Below are 21,673 nucleotides of genomic sequence, written 5' to 3'. Positions count from 1 at the left end.
AGGCCTTGCGGGAGGCGTCTCATTCCCCCCCCCCTCCGCTGTTCCCCTGAGCACCCGGCTCTGGCCTGAGGAAGCCTTAGGGTCAGCTGCAGAATTCCTGTCCTCACTCCGGCCCCTACTTCTCGGGGTGTTTGTTGAGGGATTTCTCAGTTGACTGGAAGAGAAGCCATGGGGACATTCAGCTAGAGGGAATGGGATCAGGGACAGGAAAAAGGCCTTTCCTGGGCTCAATGAAGACATTTTAGTGTGGAGAAAGTGGTGCTTTTTCAACAAGAATCAACCCAAAGAAGGTCCATCCAATTCACTTAAAAGAAATGACTGCAAAACTTCCCCTCCCAGACAACATTTCTCTCTCCATCTGGCCCACCTATCCTTGATCCACTTCTGGTGCCGTAAGGTGCTGTCTCTGTGTGTAACCCATAAATCATTACAATGTGCTCTTGAACACTTACGAGGAGTAGCCCTGGCTGATGTCTCTGCTTGAAGACTTTTGAGAAATGCTGATTGGGAGGAACAGCTTTGAGCAAGAAAAGGACAGTGGTGTGAAACTCATTTGCCTAAGAGGTCTCCGCCCCTAATTCAGGCTTTATCGTCCTCTCCCTCCCTCAATGCGGCCTCAGTGTGCGTTCTCCTAACAAGGAGCTGAGTGCAGGGAAGGCTTCATCTAATCCCCGTTGTTTGCAGGGAAATTGTCGTTTTCCTTGGAGTTTTCAGTGCATAAACTCTTCCATCTATGTCGGACATCCAGAATCAGAAGTGCAGGTGTGAGGGAGAGCCCCGTGGATGGACATTGACAATAGAAAGTATTTGTGTGTGTTTGTGTGCACACTTTGCAATGGTAGTGTTCCATCAAAATGGAGATGTTGGCGTCAGAATGTTTTACAGTTGGTGTATTATGATTTCTTTCTACTTTGACAATGCAAATTTTGGGAATGTCAACTTGGATGTTGGAGGCAAGTGTGGTTTTTGATTTGGAAGAAATGCAACAGTGTCTATGCCTGCTTGATAAATATCATCTCTGCATCTGGACGACTCTCTGAGCCTCATAATATGAAGCTGGATGGAGAGCTAAGAGACATCCAGTCGATCCCAGCCGAGAGTCCGGCCGCTCATTCTATTCGCTTTAACGAAATGGCTGCAGAACTTCCCCTACCAGACAAGGTTTCCTCTCCTCCTGGCACTGCCTCTCCTTGATCCGCTTCAGTTGCCGTAACATTTTATCTTTGTGTGGAATCCGTGACTGATCCCGAGGTGCTCTTGAACTTGCCTCAGGTGTAGTTCAGGTGGGAAGCCACCCTTGATGTCTTTGTTCAAAGCTTTTGCGTGGGAGGAACAGCCCTGAGCAAGAAAAGGACAGCGGTGTGAAACTCATTTGCCTAAGAGGTCTCCGCCCCTAATTCAGGCTTTATCTTCCGCTCCCTCTCTCAATGCGGCCTCAGTGTGCGTTCTCCTAACCCTGAAAACTCCAGGAACCAGCTATGCTGAAAATGAACACCAAACTGGCTTGGCTGCTCTTTGCTCTGTGCGTAGGAATGGCTTTTATCGTTGGGTGGGTATCCAGAACGAGGCCACAGAAGACCCCCGTCTGCCAGAGCCAGCAGCAGGAGGGGTGCTTGAAGGACGGAGGCCAAGAGGGACCCAGCTTGGTCTTTGCTGATCTAACTCCAGAGGAGATGGTCCAAGTGCAGAGGTACCTGTTGGACAACCTGGGGGTGCCTTTAGTGGACGCCCCTCGAGCCAAGCCGTCAGACAACTGCATTTATTCCATCGTGCTCTACCTTCCGCCCAAAACGGAGGTGCTGGAATTCCTGGATCACCAAGGGAGGAAGCCGACCCGACAAGCCCTGGCTGTGGTCCATTTTGGAAACCAGGAGGACCCAAATGTCACCGAATATGTCGTGGGGCCTCTTCCAAGGCCTACGTATCACCAAGATGTCACCGTGCAGAGGTATGAAGAGAAGCTGCCGTATTATCGAAGATTTTTCTTGAAAAGTGAACGGGATGAAATCGATACTTTCTTGAGCAAAGAATTCATTAAAGCTCCTAATTTCATGCTCAGGGTGTTGGATTTTGATGGAAAGAACTTCGTGAGGCTGCCTGGTTTGCCACCAGGGTTTAAATCTGGAGACCGGAAAGTCTGGATGGGTCATTTCCAGAATGTTTCTGGGTTTTATTTGCATCCAGTTGGGTTGGAGGTGCAGGTGGATGTGAGCAGCTTGAACCTTTCTGAATGGAACGTGCAGAGTGTGTTCTATAATGGGCAGCACTTTAGGGACATGGAAGACCTTGAGAGGCAATTCAACGAGGGGAGGGTTCAAGTGGCCAAAGTGAAGAAGTCTCCCCTTGACGGGGGGTACTCATCACTGAAGCCAAGGGTCCCACCCCAGTGGGCGGGCCCTTTGCACTATGAACCTCGTGGTCCTCGCTACTGCATCCGGGACAACCAGGTCTCCTTCATGTCTTGGAGTTTTGCCTTCGGAATGGAGGTCAACAGTGGACCACGTATTTTTGATGTTAGGTTTCAGGGTGAGAGGATAGTCTATGAGTTAAGCCTGCAAGATGCCTCTGCCCTCTACGGGTCCAATAGTCCAATGACAATGAATACCAGATTCATGGACCTAAGTTTTGCCCTTGGGAAAGATACTTTGACCCTCACTCAGGGCGTTGATTGTCCTTTCTTAGCAACCTATTTGGATGGGCACTATTTCCTTGACTCCTCCCGGCCTCTCACCCGCAGAAACTCTATCTGCATCTTTGAATTAAATGCTGAGATTCCGCTCCGACGGCATTTTGACCATTTTATCGAGGACTCTCCGTTTTACGGGGGGCTGGTCGATTCGGTTCTGGTGTTCCGGTCTGTCTCTACAATGGTTAACTACGACTACGTCTGGGATTTTGTGTTCCATCAGAATGGAGCTGTTGGCGTCAGGATGTTTGCCAGCGGGTATATTATGACTTCTTTCTTCTTCGACGATGCCGAAGATTTTGGGAACAGGGTCCAGGAACTGACACTAGGAACAATACATGCTCACAATATTCATTACAAAGCAGACTTGGATGTTGGAGGTAAGTGTGGTTTTGTGATTTTGAAGAAATTTAACTGTTCTATGCTTGCTGAGGGGAAATTCATTGCGCCTGGAAGTCTATCTGGCAGCCCCTCCCATCCTTGGAGCCCCCACAAGGAGCTGAGTGCAGGGAAGGCTTCATCTAATTCCCATTGTTTGCAACGTGAAATTGTCGTTTTCCTTGGAGTTTTCAGTGAATAAACTTTTCCATCTATGTCGGACATCCAGAATCCGAAGAGCAGGTGTGAGGGTGAGCCCTGTAGATGGACGTTGACAATAGAAAGCACCCCTAGTCCGGTTTAAACCCAAAGTTTACTTAGATGCTGTGAGTCAAGCGGTTTGTTTCGGCAGGCTAGCTTTTCTCTAGGTTTGCCTTAAGCTGAGTGTCTTCAGGGGCCACATGCTGGCAGCTTTGCTCCACAGATCCCCCTGATGAAGTACTGGCAACATGAGAGTGGCCATCACAGGTCATTCCTGTGATAAAGGAAGAGTAATGAACTGGTGGAACTGACTGCTGCAGGAGGTGGCAGGGGCCACAAGCCTCAAGAGGAGATTAGACGGGCATAGAGACCCGAGGTCCACCTGGGCAGTTATGTACAGGTGGAATGCTCTGCCTGGGGCAGGGATGCTCTGCACTCTTAGTGCTTGTGGGAACAGCTGGGGAGGTTCTGGAGTTCTGGCCCAGTTGGGTGACCACCTGAAGGGACCTGGTTTTTGGCCACTCTGTGACACAGGGTGTTGGACTGGATGGGCCATTGGCCTGATCCAGCACAACTTCTCCTGTGTTATGTCTGGGGCCATGATGCTTTTGCCTTCTTGGTGCTTGGGGGGGGGGCCCTGTGGGAGGGCCTCTGGACCTCCTGAGGGCACCTGAGTTTGGCCACTCCATGACCAGGTTTTGGGCTGGATGGGCCACTGACCTGACCCAACATGGCTTCTCTTAGGTTCTTCTTTCTTTGTTTTTTCTTCTTTTGCAGCTGCTGCTGCCCTTTCCCCGACTCTCTTCCCTGTGGGCTCTAATGCTTCGGGGTCTTTTCGCTTTCCTTCTTTCCCAGACCCTTCCTTGATTCTAATCAGTGCCTTCAAGTTCCCCCAGCTGGTTTCTGGCTCTTCTCTCTGCCCAAGGAAATAATTTAGCAGAGAAGAAAGAAGAAGGGGAGATAAAAAGTTTCGCCTCTCATTTCTGCATGCCCATCCTCCTCTCTCTCTCTCTCATGATGGCTAATCCATCCAGCAAGCTGGCTCAGCAGCGCGGCTCCTCCCTTGACGAACGGCACCTGCAGAGTGTTTAGCCAACGGATTAATCCCTGCCTTAAGTGGAGCAGCAGACTCTTTGGGCCTCCTTCCATCAAAGTCAGTTGTTCCCTCGGGCCTTTGTGCCTGGCTTCTCCTCCCAGGAGAAAAGTTTTCTGCTGCCTCTGATTGGGAATAAGCCTTGTTTGCTCCTACGCCTTCATAGCCACAGCCTCTTGCACTATGATTGCTCCGGCTCTGATTTTGGCTTGACCTCTGACATCTTCCTGCCGAACACGGCAATTCCCCTGAGTATAAAGCGTGAGTCCAGTCAAGCGCCTTTAAGGCCAACAAAGTTTTATTCAAGGTGTGGGCTTTCGTGTGCATGCACACCTCCTCAGGCACCATGAAAAGGGAGAGATGAGTCCACACACACAGATGCACAGGGGAGCAAGATGTGTTCTTTTGCAGGTCGGTGATGCCGGCACAGGATGCAGAGTGCTCAGGCAGACTCATGTCCCGCCAAGGAGAGGCGTGGTTGTTTTGAGCCACGGTGGAACCAGGGCATCTCGGGACAGCGGCCTGCCCTTGGAAGGAGACAGAGCACAGTCCCTGTGTGTGAAAAGGTCTCAGGAAACCAAGATGGAAGCGGGACAGAGCCAGGAGTGGAAATAGCCATGCCGTGTCTCTCCTGGGCGGGTGTGTTTGTGTTTATCTTTCCACAACTGTAGACACAAACTGCCTGAAGCAATAGCTCTCGCTGCAGGATGGAATTCTCATACAGGGAGGTTTGCATGTGCTCTCTCCCCGAAGGAGTCTCCAAGGGGCTTCCAAACACCGTTCCCTTCCTCTCCCCACAACAGACACTCTGTGAGGGAGGTGGGGCTGAGAGAACTCTGAGAGAACTGCTCTGGGAGAACCGTTCTGTGAGAATTGTGTCTGGCCCCAGGTCACCCAGCTGGCTGCATGGGGAGGAGGAGAGGGGGATCAAACCTGGCTCTCCAGATTAGAGTCTGCTGCTCTTGACCCACGACACCCCACTGGCTGATGGAGGAGGGGAACTGCCCCTGCTGTCTCCCAGCCGCTTCTTGGATTCTCCGCCACACCCTCCAGCTCCTGCGTCTCACCCTGGAGGTAGCTGAGGAGACCGGCTGCCCATTGGCAAGAACCTGCATCCTCCCCATTTCACCCTCCTGGCTCGGGGAAGCTGGCTGGACTGAACTACCAGGGTGTGATTGTGAGACGGGTGAGTCTTGTGGTCGCTATTTGCTGCAGCCCTGGGGAGCTTCTGCCAAAGGACAAGGCGTGAGGACCAGGGAGTCCTTTTTGCCTTCCTGGCCCCTGCAAGCCCGTCGACTCCTCCCTCCTCCTCCTCCTCCTCCACTTGTCCTGCCTGTAGGTCACTTGGGAAGCAGAGACGCTGCCTGGTGCTGGGAGGCCCTCCTTGCTGCAAGCATGAATCGGAAAACTGTCCTTCTGTGGGTGCTTCTGGCCCTGGCTGCTGCTTTGGCTTTAGTTTGCGTCTTGCTGCTTCCTTGGGAAAAGCACAGCCGCTGTGACAGCCAGGAGGAAGGCTTGCTGGAGCATCCACCCGCTGACCAGAGCGGCATCTTTGCTGATCTGACTCCCGAGGAGGTGGCGCAGGTGATGCAGTACCTGAAGTCCAACCTCGGGGCCCCTTTGGAAGACGCCTCTCAGGCCAGGCCCTCCGACAACTGCATTTATTCCGTCGACTTGCAGATGCCGCCGAAAGCCGAGGTTCTCTCGTTCTTGGATCACGGCAGAAGCCGTCCCCTTCGGCAGGCGCTGGTGGTGCTCCATTTTGGGCACCAGCCAGATCCCAACGTCACAGAGTACGTGGTGGGCCCGCTGCCCGAGCCGACGTATCACCGGGACGTGACGCAGCAGAAGTATGGGGGGCGCATCCCCTACTATCGCAGGCCCCTGCTGGATGCGGAGTTGAGGCAGATGACGCGTGTGCTGCACGATGCGGCATTCCCTGCAGCCCCGAGCTTCCTGCGGGCAGCGCTGAGCGACGATGGGAGCAGCCTAGCCCCAATGGTCACAGCCCCTGCTGGGCTGGGGCCTGGGGGCCGCGCCACTTGGCTGGTCCTCCTCCAGAACGTGACCGGCTCCTTTTTGCATCCGGCAGGGCTGGAGGTGCTCTTGGATCACAGCAGCCTGGACAGCTCTGCCTGGGCAGTGAAGAAAGTGTTCTACCGCGGCTGGTACTACAGGGATATGGCCCATCTGGAGAGAGAATTCACCGAGGGGCGCGTGCCTCTTGAGCGGCTCAGGAGGGTCCGGGTGGACGGGGAGCGTTCCTCTCTGAAGCCCAGAGTGCCGCCTGCAGGACCGGCCCCTTTTTATTCCCCGTCTTCTGGGCCACGCTACAGTGTCAGAAACAACCAAGTGGTCTCTCCGTCATGGAGCTTTGCCTACAGGCTGGACAGCAGCAGGGGGCTGCGCCTGTTTGACATCCGCTTCCAGGGCCAGAGGATTGCCTACGAGCTGAGCGTGCAGGACGCCCTGTCCGTCTACGGCTCCAACAGTCCTGGCGGGATGTCCACCCGGTACATGGACAGCAGCTTTGGGATAGGCAGGCTCTCCAACCCCCTTGTCCGAGGGATCGACTGCCCTTATTCGGCTACTTACCTGGACGCTTACTTTCTGGCGCAGGCCCCAAGGCCCACCGTGACCCGGGACGCCCTCTGTGTTTTCGAGCAGGCCACGGGGGCGCCACTTCGGCGCCATTATTCCCGCCGTCCGTCGCCCTACTTCGGGGGTCTGTCTGCCACTGCCCTAACTGTGCGCTCCGTGGCTACTTTGGGCAACTACGACTACATCTGGGACTTCGTCTTCCACCCGAACGGAGGCGTTGAGAGCAGAGTCCAAGCCACGGGGTACATCAGCACCTCTTTCCTCTACGGCGACGGGCTGGACTACGGCAACCGGGTCGGGGAGCACACCCTGGGGACCATTCACACCCATTCGCTGGGCTACAAGGTGGACTTGGACGTTGGGGGTAAGTGCCGGCAGGAGCCGCCTTCTTATGCTCTGCAGGTGGATTTGAACCCTTTTGAGTGGAGGCTGGTCTTTTGTAAGGCCAGCTGGGAGAGAGGTGTGTCTAGGAGAGAGGTGTGATCGAAATGGTCAGAATGTCACTGGCTTTGAACCGGCTTTGATTCCCCCTCATCCTCCACAGGCAGCCAGTCACAGTTCTCTCAGAGCTCTCTCAGCCACACCCTACCCCGCAGGGTGTCTGTTGGGGGAAAGGAAGGGAAGGCCATTGTAAGCCCCTTTGAGACTCCTTTGGGTAGTAAAAAGTGGGGCACAAACCCCAGCCCTTCTTCTTGAAGCACTGGAAGAAGGTGAATACCTAGGTTTGCCAACCTCCAGCCGGGGCCTGGAGATCACCCAAAATTACAACCGATCTCCCTGCAGAGATCCTTCCTCTCCCAAGCCCAGCCCTCCCCACGCTCTACCCCCACCCCCAATTTCTAAAAATTTCCCCATTTGGAGCTGGTAACTCTGCCCACCAGGAACGAAATCTCAGCAGATACATCACATTTCTTTTGAAGCCATGGGAAATAATCTTTGTTTTTGAAGAAAAAAAGAACTTCAAAGGAAAATTGAAATAACAATAATTAATATTTTTCCTATGTATTTGATCTGTATACCACCCTCCCGGATGGGCTCAGGGTGGCGTACAACAATATAACTTGACATTAATAACATTAAAACTTTAAGCCCATCTCCGTGCAATCTCTTTCTGGTGTAGCTGTTGATAATATTCTTTCTTTCTTTATTATATTTAGATGCCACCCTCCCCTTGTGGCTCAGGGTGGTTTGCATAGAATACTGGAAACCATAAGGTAAGTACATTATAATTCAGAGTGATATCTGAGCCTCCGGGGAGGGTGGTATATAAATATAATAATAAATAAATGAACTACAGTAGTAACAGCAGTTGCAGAATAATTCGTAACCGATATACCATAGTTAACAGCATCATTAACATATTATTAACATATTAGCTATAACCCCAAGGGTTGGTCAGTTCAGAATTCAAAGAGGGTGGGGTGAGGTTTCCTTTGATGTTGTTTGATGACTGGCCCCAAACCAAAGCTATTTATTATTAGTTCTATTATTTATTTACTTACTTGCTTATTGATTGATTGATTTGATTTGATTTGATTTCTACACCATCCTCCCAGCATAACTGGCTCAGAGCAGTATGCAACATGTAAATATAAAACAGTACAATTTAAACCCATCAATCAGATTAAAATTAAATCAGAATATTAAAAACGCACGTTAAAACTTCATTAAGACAGTGTCAAAAACAGCATCCAATAGAGTAGACTCGTAGCGGTTCGCATAAAAGTTTATGCTTATGTATCTCTCACACCCTTTCCTTGTTGTTTCGGGGCAGCTAACATCAAAGCTAAAACAATCAACCTCAAAACAAATTACACGCATACAATAAACTCAGTTAAAAATCCAAATGAAGCTTAAAAAAAGTTTTTTTAAACACCTCTTTAAACACCTCAGCAAGCCTAAAGCTATTTTGCTTCTTTAACAATACAGAAAGTTTCAGGGGGTGGGGGGGGGGCTTCCCTCTTGGTCTGGATCAGCAGAACAGAGTCGGAGTCCAAACAGGCACCTTGAAGACCAACCAAGTTTCATTCTGGGTGAGGCTACCTGACCACCTGGAGGCTACCTGGCCAACATTGTTATTACTCCATAGGTCAGAAAAGACTGTAGGGTGAAGGGAAAGCCAGGGAAATTCATGCTAATGGCAAAGGATTCAGTCTTCTGTCTGTGAGAGAAACATTATTATTATTATTATTATTATTATTATTATTATTATTATTATTAACCATATGGTAGAGTGACGCACAGGAAGCATACAACAATGTAAAATATGTGGCCAGGTACCTACAAGGCCAATCCCCCTGAACACTAAACTCTACGTTCCCAATCCACTCGATGGCCGCTGGGGAGAGGAAAGAGCTCTGTGGCATCTCCCTGGAAAGCACGAGGCTCACGTTCCTGGGGCAGATGGGAAATGGTTTGGCGGGCTGCCCCACAATCACGTTTGGGCTTGCCATTCCTGCCTGTGGTCGAGACTTATGTCTAACTTAAAAGACTTATAGTGACAAAAGAGGAACGTAGGGCGACTCAAAATAATTTTAGAAGAATGTGGAACAGGCAAAGGGATATACTTACATTCTGAAGCCAGTCTCAGTGAAACACTTAAATCCACGCCCCTTTCTTTAGCACAAATACTGAGCATTTTATTTCTGTTGCTGACCCACATTGGACTGTGCCATCTTTCCGACCCAGAACCATCTATAGGCTCCAGAAGGTAGCCAAGGATCTCCTTCCTGCTTCTGCTAAGCGATTCTAGTTTCTCCTCCTCGCTTTCTGCTGACATCTACCTCTTCCACCTTCCCACGCCCCAGCTCAGGAGGAAACATGATGCTGATGCTGATGATGCTTCACGTTGATAAGGATCAAACTGGCAAGGCTCATCAGAAGGAATTGCTCAGTCCTTCGGGCAAGTCCTAACTGGAGCAGGGCTTAAGCTGCTACCGCTGCTCCGTTCTGGCTGTTCTCAGTTCCGCACCCAGCAAAGTAGATTCCGGTGGGGAGCCCTGTTAGTCTGAAGCAGCAAACCCAAGTCTGAGTCGAGGGGCACCCTGAAGACCAGCCCGGGGTCTGAGGAAATGTGTCTTGCACATGACAGATTACACCTTGGATAAAATTTTGCAGGTCTTTACGGTGCCTGACTCGACTCAAACTATGTTCAACAGCAGCCAAAGGTTCTGAGACTTGGAACTAGCATGGATAGCGTGGGCACCTGTTCAAGGAGCGGCTCAGGAGTCATACGGCAGACGGTCATTGCCGGTGGCGTCTCCAGATGTCCTTCTGACGAACCAGCTGCTCCGACCAGGAAGAGAGTCTTGATTGTGTTCTCTTTGAACTCTGCTCCTGCTGGCTCCGGCGGTCTCTTCTCACATTTCGACAGCTGCTGAGGATGCTCCTTCGCAGGGATGCACCGGCAAGTCTTCCTCAGCCTTTTCATGGTGACTCTGGTCACTGTTCTCATCCGAGTGTCTGTTCTGCTGGCCTGGAGGTCTCGAACGACACTGAAAGGAAGACACAAGAAGCCAGAGTTTGTGTTTTGCTGGCCTGTCGGCAGGAGAAATAGTCTACGTCAGGGGTGGTCAACCTGTGGTCCTCCAGATGTTCATGGACTACAATTCTCATGAGCCACTGCCAGCAACGCTGGCAGGGGCTCATGGGAATTGTAGTCCATGAACATCTGGAGGACCACAGGTTGACTACCCCTGGTCTACATGACAAGATCTCTCCAGTACCTCCTCAGTTTGCCATTGATAGACACATTTCATGCCAGCTTTTCTGATAGCCGGATTTATTACGAAGTTTTGCAGATACCCCAGGGTTCTCCTTCCAGAGTTACTGTGAGAACAAAATGGGTGAGAAAGGTTATACCAGCCCTTGAGAGGAAAGGAGGAGGTTCGTTAGGGAGATTTGTGTAACGATCTTGGAAAAGGAAACTGCACTTCCGTGGGTGGTAGACCCCAGGGTGTCCTGATCCCACTCCTTCCCTCTGTTCTGCTGGGGGTCCTGGGATCTGAGGTTTCCTGAAGTCAGATTCACCACCGGAATCCAGGTTTAGGCTCGCCTGAGCAGCTCAGGCTGCTTCCCCGCTTGGCCTGGAGGAAATTTGCCTCCTGACCCCAAAGCGGGGATCGGCATTTCCCTGGGCATGCAAGAAAGGGCCGCAAGAGCCAGGCTGAGGCATCATCCCTCCTGCCCAGCCAGTATTTTGGATGGGAGACCACTAGGTCAGCCTTGCAGAGGAAGACGATGGCAGGACCCTTCTCCCTTGCCTTGAAAAGGCCTTGCTGGGGTCGCCCAAGGGCAGCTGTGATTTGACGGCCCTTCGCACCCACACGAAGACTTTTAACCGTGGTTCTGTTGCGGGTGTACCTCGTCCTCTCCCCCTGTGCTAGCAGAACTTTTCTGTGGCTTCACGCCAAGAACAGTTCCCTGCCTCTCTTTGGGGAATGCCCGTGGAATTCGATGCTTGTGTAGACCAGCTGTGCTCATTTCCTGTTGACAGTAATACTCTGGATCTAGAGATTGTTGTGGAGGTGCTCTCCACACATGCTGGAGTTGGAATGACCCATTCAGTCCCCCTTCTCACAATCAGAGACGTGAAGCTCCACACACTTAGTTTGTTCCCTTACTTTGCACTTCTTTCCCCCGGCCCTCCAGTTGTCTCCTTTTTTGTGGGGGGAGACCTCTTTTACCCCAACCTTTTTTTTGGGGGGGAGCTTATTTTGAGTCACCCTTTTCCTCATCTGCATTTTTTCTGATGGTTTTCCTTGCCCTGCCCACTTTTTGATGCTTGGACGTCTCTCACCATCAAACCATTCCCTTTCCTTTCCCTCACCCTGAAGATGAGATCGTTTCATTTTTTAAGGCACTAAAATATTCATACATCACTATACTGCAGCAGAGAGAGGTCAAGTGGGAATTCCCAGCTTTAATTTTTTACGAGTCAGGCTCTATCTGGTTCCTTTCCGGGCAGAGATAGAAGGAGAAAAGTATAGCTCTGGAAGGAAATGTCTTCTCCGTCAAGCTACAAACAAGCCATAAACTACTCATGATAAATCCAAACAATAGGGGCCGGGGGGGGGGGGAGCGTAAACCCAATAAAGAAACGATAACACAAAATTAAAGCTCAGCTAAAATAAAACGGCTCTTCCTGAAGCCCAGCTCAGCACAGCAGCCCCAGTAGTCGATCTGGAACATGAAACTGGCCCAGGCGTTTCCCGCAAAGGAAGCCACCTTCTCATCACCGTCTTTTCTTTGGGGGGAGGTCAGTGGCACAGTCTCCTGCTTAGTGACAGCATCTGAGCCAAGTTCTAATTTGATGTTGGGGTTCAGGTCTTGGACCTGTAAATTCTGGGACTTTACATCTTCTGGAAACTTCCACCAAGGGGGACCCTGAACATCTCTTGCCTGGCTGCCATGCAGTCTTCAGGTCTCCTGACAGTTTGGCCACCCCTGAAATAGAGCAGAGCAAAGCATGTTAGTAAGGCATGAGCCTCCCTCTGGCCTCTGTGCTTGTTATAGCTTTTGTCCCATCACATCAGGTGGTCTCTGGGCTCCATTCAGGTAGCTTTTTATTTTATTTGCCATGTGGACAGAGCCACCCCTCCTCTGTTTCAACATGGTGCTAGAAAATTTGCCATCCCGTCAGATATTTAACGCATTAGGTAGAACAGCTACCTTCTTCATTTTCTCAGTTGCTGAGATGTGCAGGCGACACTGCCTAGTAATATTTGGGGTTCTTAAATCCTTTAATAAGCCTTTATGCATCAAGAAGATTTGCTTTACTCGTGTGTATTTAACCTTGAAGACCCATCGTCTGGAGTGTTGCTCAAGAGATGAAGAGCAATAGCCCAGGGAAACCTGGCCTCTCTGACCGCCCTCTAGCAGAAGTTGCTTTGTTTGTCCTCAGGGTCACACCAGAGGATGTCCGAGGAGCGGCACTGATTCAGCAAGGCCGAGTTGCTTCCCCTGGTCCATTCCCAGGTCCCATTCTTCTTCAGAAATGCGGGATGAATGCCACAGATTGTAGCTGTCTTTGGGCAGCCTCCAGAACTTTGAGATTAACCATCTGTTCCAACCAGGAAGGGAGTCCAACTTTTCTTCCTTTTGAACTCTGTCCCTCCTTCCCGTGGCCTCTTCTCATATTTCCTGGAACAGCGAATCCTGCGAAAGTCCAGTGCGCATCTCCTTCAAGGACCTAGCTGACGTTTGTGGACTCTCCTTTGCAAAGATGAATCTGAAAATTCTCCTAGTCCTCTTCATGGTGACACTGGCCACCGTTTTTGTCCTAGTGGCTGTGCTGCTGACGCGGAAGGAGCACACGGCCCCCTGCGGTGCTGAGCCACAAGCGTCCCTGAAGGGGAGGCACAGCAGCCGGAGTTCAGTTTTTGCCGGCCTGTCGGCAGAAGAGATGCTCCAGGTGATGAAGTACCTGCAGTCCCACCTGGGTGTGCTCTTGGTAGATGCTTATCACGCCAGCCCTTCGGATAACTGCATTTACTACGTAGACCTGCAGCTTCCCCGCAAGGAAGAGGTGTTGCATTTCCTCGACCACGGGGGGACCCGGCCCACTCGACAGGCGCTGGCGGTGGTGTACTTCGGAAGCCAGCAAGAGCCCAACATCACCGAGTATGTGGTGGGTCCCCTCCCAGCGCCAACATATCATCAGGATGTGACCGTGCAAAAATACGGCGGCAAACTGCCCTACCACAGTCGAACGGTGCTGGGCAACGAATACGAGCAGATTGGGAAGTTCTTACTGGAAGAGAAACTTCCAGAGGCCTCCACCTTTCTAAATCAGGTATTTGGGCACAATGGGAGCGACTTCCAACCTCTGACCTCGGCGCCTCGGGGGTTCCAGTCCGGAGACCGTGCGACTTGGTTTAGCTTGTTCCAGAATGTGCCGGGCTTCTTCCTGCACCCCGTGGGGCTGGAGCTCTTGGTGGACCACAGCAGCTTGAACGTGTCGCGCTGGAGTGTGCCCAAGGTCTTTTACAATGGGCAATACTTTGATGGCTTGGTAGAGCTGGAAAGAGCCTTCCTAGAGGGGCGCGTGAAAGTACAGAAGGTCAAATTGGTTCCCCGTGATGGAGGCTTCTCCTCCATCCACCCCAGGGTTCCTCCCACAGGATTTGGCCCGTTGCACTTTGAGCCTGGTGGGCCACGGTTCAGTGTCCGCAACAACCAGGTGGTCTCCTCCTTATGGAGCTTTGCTTTCAGGATGGACGTGAACAAGGGACCATCTCTCTATGACGTCCGCTTCCAGGGCCAGAGGGTCGTCTACGAGCTGAGCGTGCAGGACGCCATGTCAGTCTACGGCTCCAACAGCCCTGCTGGGATGACCACCCGGTACATGGACGGGAACTTTGGCATTGGGAGATTCATGTACGCGCTGGTCCAGGGGGTCGACTGCCCGCACTCTGCCGTGTATCTGGATGCCGTCTATTTGATTGAGTCCGTGGCCCCGGAGGTGCAGAAGAACTCCATCTGTGTCTTTGAGGAAACGGCGGCGGGCCCACTTCGGCGCCATTACTCCAACCTTCAGTCCCTCTTCTACGGAGGGCTGCCGGGCTCTGCTCTGGTCCTGCGTTCTGTGGCCACCCTGGGGAACTACGATTACGTCTGGGACTTTGTCTTCCACCCTAATGGGGCCATTGAGAGCAAAGTACGAGCCACGGGCTACATCACGACCTCCTTCCTCTACGGTGATGGGCTGCGCTACGGGAACAGGGTCGCCGATCAGACCCTGGGGACGATCCATACCCACCTCATCAACTACAAGGTAGACTTGGATGTAGGAGGTAAGTGCTTTGCACGTCTTGCGCCTTTGATGCTGGAAGCTCTGGCCTGTCCATTTCTTTTCACGGACTGTCCCCCAATGCCATGTCCCAGTGGGACCTTTCTAAGCCTTTGGTCTAAGACAGGGGTAGTCAAACTGCGGCCCTCCAGATGTCCATGGACTACAATTCCCAGGAGCCCCTGCCAGCGAATGCTGGCAGGGGCTCCTGGGAATTGTAGTCCATGGACATCTGGAGGGCCGCAGTTTGACTACCCCTGGTCTAAGACCAGAGCTGCACGCTGTCTCTCGGTGGGACATGTCCAAACACCACATGGCAGCTGTGCTCATTTCCTGTTGACAACAATGCTCTGCTTCGAGGGGCTAGGGGTAAGGTTACTCCTGGGGGTCTGTAGATTCTTGCTGTTTGTTAATTTGGTTGGAAGTGATTATTTGGTTGGAGTATTAAAAGCCCATTTCTTGCAGTCTCCATCCTGCCCTGGTTCTAGGTGGGGGCCGGCTTGTCAGTTGTATGGCAAAAATTGAGTGCAGTAGGACCATTAAAACCAGCAACCGTTTCCACGGTATGGCCTCTCTTGAGCAAAAGTTCACAATATCACATGCCTGATGAAATGCGCTTGAGCTCAGAAAAGCTGGAAAGTTTTGCTGGTCTTTGCTGGACTCAAATTCTGTCTTGGTTTTGTGACTGTCGAGCCACACGAGGGGCTGGGAGTTCCGTGATTGGAGCTCCCAATACCCTTTTTTAAATCCACTTGTCAAGTCTGCAAGAACCGGATTCCAATTTGGATTAATCCTCCCCAGGTTAATTTTCCAGTCTTTTCCATAAGGAGAAGCTGAAGTGCTGCAGCCTTTTAAAATCAGGGAAAAGCCCCCAAGCCCTTAGTTTTTCCTGTCCATAAAGGCCATAATTATTTGATTGCTGCCTTTGGGCTTTTCTTGCAAAATGTGCACCTGTCATTTTCTGATCAGGTGACTAGAGCAGCATATAGTATTCCATCGGTGGCCACGCCAAAGTTTTTTATAAAAATACTATAGAAATATCTGAGTAGCATGGCCACTGGCTGAGGAGTGGCCATCTGAGGAGTGGCCATCTGGCTCTGGAGAGTTCAGGGGGAAGCCATTTCTTGGACCTTATAAAGCAGAGGTAGTCAGCCTGTGGTCCTCCAGATGTTCATGGACTCCTATTCCCATGAGCCCCTGCCAGCAAATGCTGGCCGGGGCTCATGGGAATAGGAGTCCATGAACATCTGGAGGACCACAGGTTGACTACCCCTGTTGTAAAGAAGAGAGACCTCGCCAAGAGCCAGGGGCTTCTGAGTTAGAGCCCTTTGACTGGGCAGATGCATTTGTCCCCTTGATATATTTTATTGTCAGCTCTGTCGTGTCCTGAAACAAAAGAAAGAAAGAATCTGTCCAGTGGCTTAATTAAAGATCAAAAGTTTAAGAGTCTCTGTTATCTCTTTTATTGACCCTTGGACTCTGCCAGAGTGGTCTCTGGACTGTTTTCTGTTTTCAGTGCTTTCCTCAGTGACAAAGCGAGTCCATTCTTGTTAGTCGCATGAAAATATAATTAGGTCACGCTCTTCTGGCGCGGAGAGTCAAGGCTTCGGCCGCACACCTCCTCAGATGCAGCGAAAGCGGAATTACCCGTCCAGACTTAAAGGGTCAATGAGCAGAAAATTGGTAGACAGCAGAGTGAAGATGTTTAAGAGATTCAAGAGCCATCGTTGGGGTCCAGTGGCTGCTTTGAGACCAACACATTTTAATTTATTTGCACATGAAAGCTTCTACCTTCACTAAATATTGGTTGGCCTTCAAGGTGCTTGACTGGACTCAAGCTTTGTTCTGCTGCTTCTGCCCAACAGGGCTGCCCACCTGAAGCTCTCCTGTTCTGGGCCTCTTGTTTTCCTCGCCTTTCTAGAAAAGCTGTCTTTGAGACACAGTTCAGGTTCCGGACAGGACATCCACAAGACCATTTTTAGGCTGGGAGGTGTATTTCTTCCTTGCTGTATGAAGTGCCATGCGTGTTCACTGTGTAAACAAGAGCCTCTGTTTGCTTGCTGGCTCTGCCTTAACCCCGTCTCAGCTGTTATGATCCAGCCCCTCATGCCTCTTGACTCCAGCCAGCCCTTCCTTCAATTAACCCCCGGCCCCGTCTCTACCTATATGTAAGCTTCGATCCTGTATTGTTGGTCCTAAAGATGCCTCTGGAATAAAACTTGGTTCTCTAACTAAAGAAAAGGCAACGGCAGGATTTGTAGTTAGTTGGAAATGTTTTATGGACTTCCTGCATGATACAAACAAAAGTGAATGTTTTATGGCTTTGGGGGCTAGGGGGGAAATAGGAAACCGTATTGTCATGGCGTCACAGTATAACAGCTAACACTTTGATTTATAATCATCATCATACCTCATCAAAAGTGTTGAGTCCTTCCGATGACATGCCAGGTCTGTGGTTGGCCCTCAGCTCTTCCCCGCTCCCATCCTCCTCCTCCTCCTCTTCGCCTGAAGAGGGAGACCCGGCAGGAGGTAAACTGGGGAGCTTGGGATGACTGGCACAGCTGAGTCCTTTGCCCCCTGTGCCCCTGCCCGTAGAGCGGAGCAGACCCCTTCATCCTCCCCAGCCCCACCTGTCAAGCAGAGCAGAGCCCTTTGCCCTCCTGCAGAGCAGGTTGGCTCAGCCAACGAGCTGAGCTGCCCTTCTTTGTGAACCGTTTTCAAAACAGGCTTCTCTAGGAGTCATTTATAAAATCAGAAGCCTGTTTACTTCTCTCTTTTCCTCCCTTTCTTTTCTTTCTATTTCGTAATGCACCTATTTCTTTTTTTATGTCTGCGTTGCATTTTAAAACTCTGAATAAAAGTTTTATTCCAAAACAAGGAGAAGGAGGATGCTAACCCTTTTGGCACTCCAGCATTGCCTTCCCTGTATAGCCTGGTGCAAGTCCAGTCTCCCTGTGCGCTGTGATTTTTCACCCCCTGTGCGCTGCCATGTTTTCTGTGGCTTGTCCAGGGCTGCATCCTTCGGAGGTCATGGTTGTCCCCTGTGGCTCCCACCAGCTGTGCTGGCCATGCCTGATGAAGTCTGTAAGGCGCGTGGAGAGGTGGACGTAACCTGAAGGCAGTCCTAGATGCGTGCCAAAGTTGAGGCTTCCTGTGGGTGTGCTGAACTGCAGAGCTGGGCCAGGGGGCTCCACTTAAGCCACTACTGCCGAGCCATGGGATCAGTGGGTGGTGGCTGAAAGGCAGTGCTCAGGGACTCGAGCGGCTTGTAATACGGTGTTCCGCCCACTCAAGGACTGCTTGCCAGGCAGATTGGCTCCTGCTCACCCGGAAGTTTGCGGACTCTTCCAACTACCGTGCAATTAGCCGCCAAAGAGGATTTCAATGGTAATTCACAGATCTCAATTACTGCCTTGATCCAATCTCCGCTCCCTTGGGAAAGTCGTTCTAGGAAAGCATTAGAAAACTGCCTATTACTGCTCTCGTGTCCTCATTGCAGTTGCAAAGGAGTGTTAAAGGTTGCTTTGTACTCCATAGCATTATATGAGGCCCCTCCCCACCCCAAATCCCACCCACCAATGGCTCCAGAGTCTCCACGTATCCCCCAACCCAGAGCTGACAACCCAATGGCTGGTTGATGCTTTTGCAACAAGGATCTCTCACAAGAAGGTTCTCCTGGGTCTCCCGTTCAATTCATTCTTCAGGAACTCCACCAAAACCTCCTCTCCCAGACAAGCGAGAGAGGCAACCTACAGGGGATGGCTGGGGGTTTCCTGGGATTGCAATTTATTTCCAGGAAGAGTCAGGACATCCAGGGAAAATGGGTGCTTTTGTGGGTGGACCCCACAGCATTGAAGTCCCTCCTCTCCCCAAAATCTACCCCCCTCAGGCTGCACCCCCTCCCAGTCTCCAGATATTTACGTAAATGGAGCTGGTTACTCTACACAAGGGGTTTTTCTGTGTTCCAGTTTCCTTGCTTGAAAATTCCTGTTTCTCTGGGGTTCCCCCCAGTTCTGCATGTGTTTTATTCTCTCTAGGGGCCGATTGAATATCAGATCACTTTACAGCAGTCAAAAAGAGCCAGATCTGAGGAGCACCCTAAAGAATCATAGAATCATAGAGTTGGAAGGGGCCACACAGGCCATCTAGTCCAACCCCCTGCTCTACGCAGGATCAGCCCAAAGCATCCTAAAGCATCCAAGAAAAGTGTATATCCAGCCTTTGCTTGAAGACTGCCAGTGACAAAGACAAACAAGATTTGTGGCAGGAGAGGAGCTTTCCAAAGTCCTTGCTCACTTCTTCCGGTACATGGATCTGTTTATGTCCTTGATATCTCCCTGTAGGTTTACATGGCGGTTTTTTAGGCCAGACTTAACCCCATGTAATATTGACTGTGACCACTAAAGGGAGCAGAACACAATAGGCTCCTCATATACCTTGGGTAGACTTCAGATGTTATGTGACTAATTACAATGTTCATGGTAAAGCAGTAACACTGTATATGTTTGAGCCTCAGTCACACATCAAGTCTCCTCCCCTAATTCAGGGTTTATCTTCATCTCCCTCTCCCATTGCTGCTTCAGTCTGCATTCGCCTAACCGCTTTACAAGCCCCAGAACCTGCAATGCTGCAAATGAACACGAAACTGGCTTGGCTGCTCTTTGCTCTGTGCGTAGGAATGGCTTTTATCATTGGGTGGGTATCCAGGACGAGGCCACAGAAGCCCCCCGTCTGCCAGAGCCAGCAGCAGGAGGGGTGCTTGAAGGACGGAGGCCAAGAGGGACCCAGCTTGGTCTTTGCTGATCTAACTCCAGAGGAGATGGTCCAAGTGCAGAGGTACCTGTGGGACAACCTGGGGGTGCCTTTAGTGGACGCCCCTCGAGCCAAGCCGTCAGACAACTGCATTTATTCCATCGTGCTCCACCTTCCCCCCAAAACGGAGGTGCTGGAATTCCTGGATCACCAAGGGAGGAAGCCGACCCGACAAGCCCTGGCTGTGGTCCATTTTGGAAACCAAGAGGACCCAAATGTCACTGAATATGTCGTGGGGCCTCTTCCAAGGCCAACGTATCACCAAGATATCACCGTGCAGAAGTATGGAAGGAAACTGCCATATTACCAGAGATTCTTTTTGAGAGGTGAACTAGTTAAAATCAATATTCTCTTAATAACCAAGGAATATCCTAAAGCTCCCAAGTTTATGCGCCAGGCAATTGATTATAATGCCACCAGCCTTTTGGGACTACCCGCTCTGCCACCAGGATTTCGATCTGGAGACAGGAAAGTCTGGATGCAGCTTTCCCGGAATGTTGCTGGGTTTTATTTGCATCCGGTTGGGTTGGAGGTCCAAGTGGATGTGAGCAGCTTGAATGTGTCGGCGTGGAACGTGCAGAGTGTGTTCTATAATGGGCAGTACTTTAGGGACATGGAAGACCTTGAGAGGCAGTTCAACGAGGGGAGGGTTCAGGTGGCCAAAGTGAAGAAGCCTCCTCTTGACGGGGGGTACTCATCACTGAAGCCAAGGGTCCCACCCAGGCAGCAAGGCCCTCTGCAATATGAACCTCATGGGCCACGCTACTGCATCCGGGACAACCAGGTCTCCTTCATGTCTTGGAGTTTTGCCTTCGGAATGGAGGTCAACAGTGGACCACGTATCTTCGATGTTAGGTTTCAGGGTGAGAGGATAGTCTACGAGTTAAGTGTGCAAGATGCCTCTGCCCTCTACGGGTCCAATAGTCCAGGACCTATGAATTCCAAGTTCATGGACCAAAGCTATGGTCTTGGGAGAGATGCTGTCACCCTTACCCAGGGCATAGATTGTCCTCATTCAGCGACCTATTTGGATGGGCACTATTTCCTTGATTCCTCACAACCTCTCACCCGCAAAAACTCTATCTGCATCTTTGAATACAACGCTGAGCTTCCATTACGACGCCATTTTAACCACTTGCTCACTGAATTTTACGGAGCGTTAGCTGATTCAGTTCTCGTCTTCAGGGCCATCTCTGTAATGGGTAACTATGACTACGTCTGGGATTTTGTGTTCCATCAGAACGGAGCTGTTCGTGTCAGCATGCACGCCACTGGGTACATTCAGACTTCTTACTTCTTTGGCGATGCTGCAGAATTTGGGAACAGAGTCCAGGAGTTGACACTGGGAACGATGCACACTCACAATGTTCATTACAAAGTGGATGCCGATATTGGAGGTACGTTCATTTCCCCTCCCTTTAACTATCGTCAGTATACAATTCAACAGGTGTTTTATATAACCACAGTTCGAAATGTGCTGTTTGTTATTATCACAAACACTGACATCATCAATGTAGAATATTTAGCATTTCACATGCTGGCAACAAGTTTCAAATTGTGTCTTCAATGAAAATTTTTGAATGCAACAGTTATTATCTCTCTGTGAAAGTGAACTAGTTTCATTTAAGATGTGATATGTCGCTTTTTGCCAGCATGTGCCTGAAGACAGACATTGTTCCGGAAAAAGTTATGGGGCTGAAATGCTAAATACTCTACATTGCTAAAAAGAGGACTGTCCTTTTTAAATTGGAAGGCGTATGAAAGTTTTCACTGTTTGATTGTCGACTTACTTTGAGTGCACATTGGAGTGGAATCATAATCAATGGTGCCATTGTCAGTTCTAATATTATTGTTGAACAACACGAGATTTGGATTTTCTAGAGCCAGTTTTGAAGCATTATTACTATTCTTATAAGAAATGAACAGAAGTATAGTCCTCAGCAATTGATATTTAACAGACTGATGTTGTTTTAACTTCAAAACTACAGAAGTGGTGTGTGTATTATTTTGGCATGGTGGAGTTGTTGTTGTTTTGTGGTGCATTTCTGTCAGGTTTTCAAACCTTTTCCGCTTTCCCTTCATTTTCACAACACACCTCAGCCGGGGTTAATTT

General features: G+C 50.5%; 1 protein-coding gene and 1 pseudogene across 5 annotated transcripts in view; both read left to right on the top strand.

Annotated features, from left to right (window-relative positions):
- Nucleotides 1-21,673, top strand: part of LOC143825688 (amine oxidase [copper-containing] 3-like) — a 43,489-nt gene that overhangs the window by 9,429 nt on the left and 12,387 nt on the right. The window contains exon 1 of one of the 5 annotated variants that reach the window (XM_077313918.1): nt 1,390-3,066. The exons of 2 other annotated variants lie outside the window; for them this stretch is intronic. In XM_077313918.1, the coding sequence (XP_077170033.1) occupies nt 1,479-3,066 (1,588 nt within the window). In that variant the 5' untranslated portion in view covers nt 1,390-1,478. Of the gene's footprint in view, nt 1-1,389; nt 3,067-12,958; nt 14,753-19,365; nt 20,958-21,673 lie in introns of those variants that run through there. 2 more of the 5 variants (XM_077313922.1, XM_077313921.1) reach the window with 2 other exon arrangements.
- LOC143826506 (amine oxidase [copper-containing] 3 pseudogene) lies at nt 5,754-7,442 on the top strand (annotated as a pseudogene).

This window comes from Paroedura picta, chromosome 16 (assembly GCF_049243985.1).
Source record: "Paroedura picta isolate Pp20150507F chromosome 16, Ppicta_v3.0, whole genome shotgun sequence".
NCBI lineage: Eukaryota > Metazoa > Chordata > Lepidosauria > Squamata > Gekkonidae > Paroedura > Paroedura picta.
The sequence above is the reverse complement of the archived record's forward strand: the minus strand, read 5'-3'. Positions and strand labels throughout refer to the sequence as shown.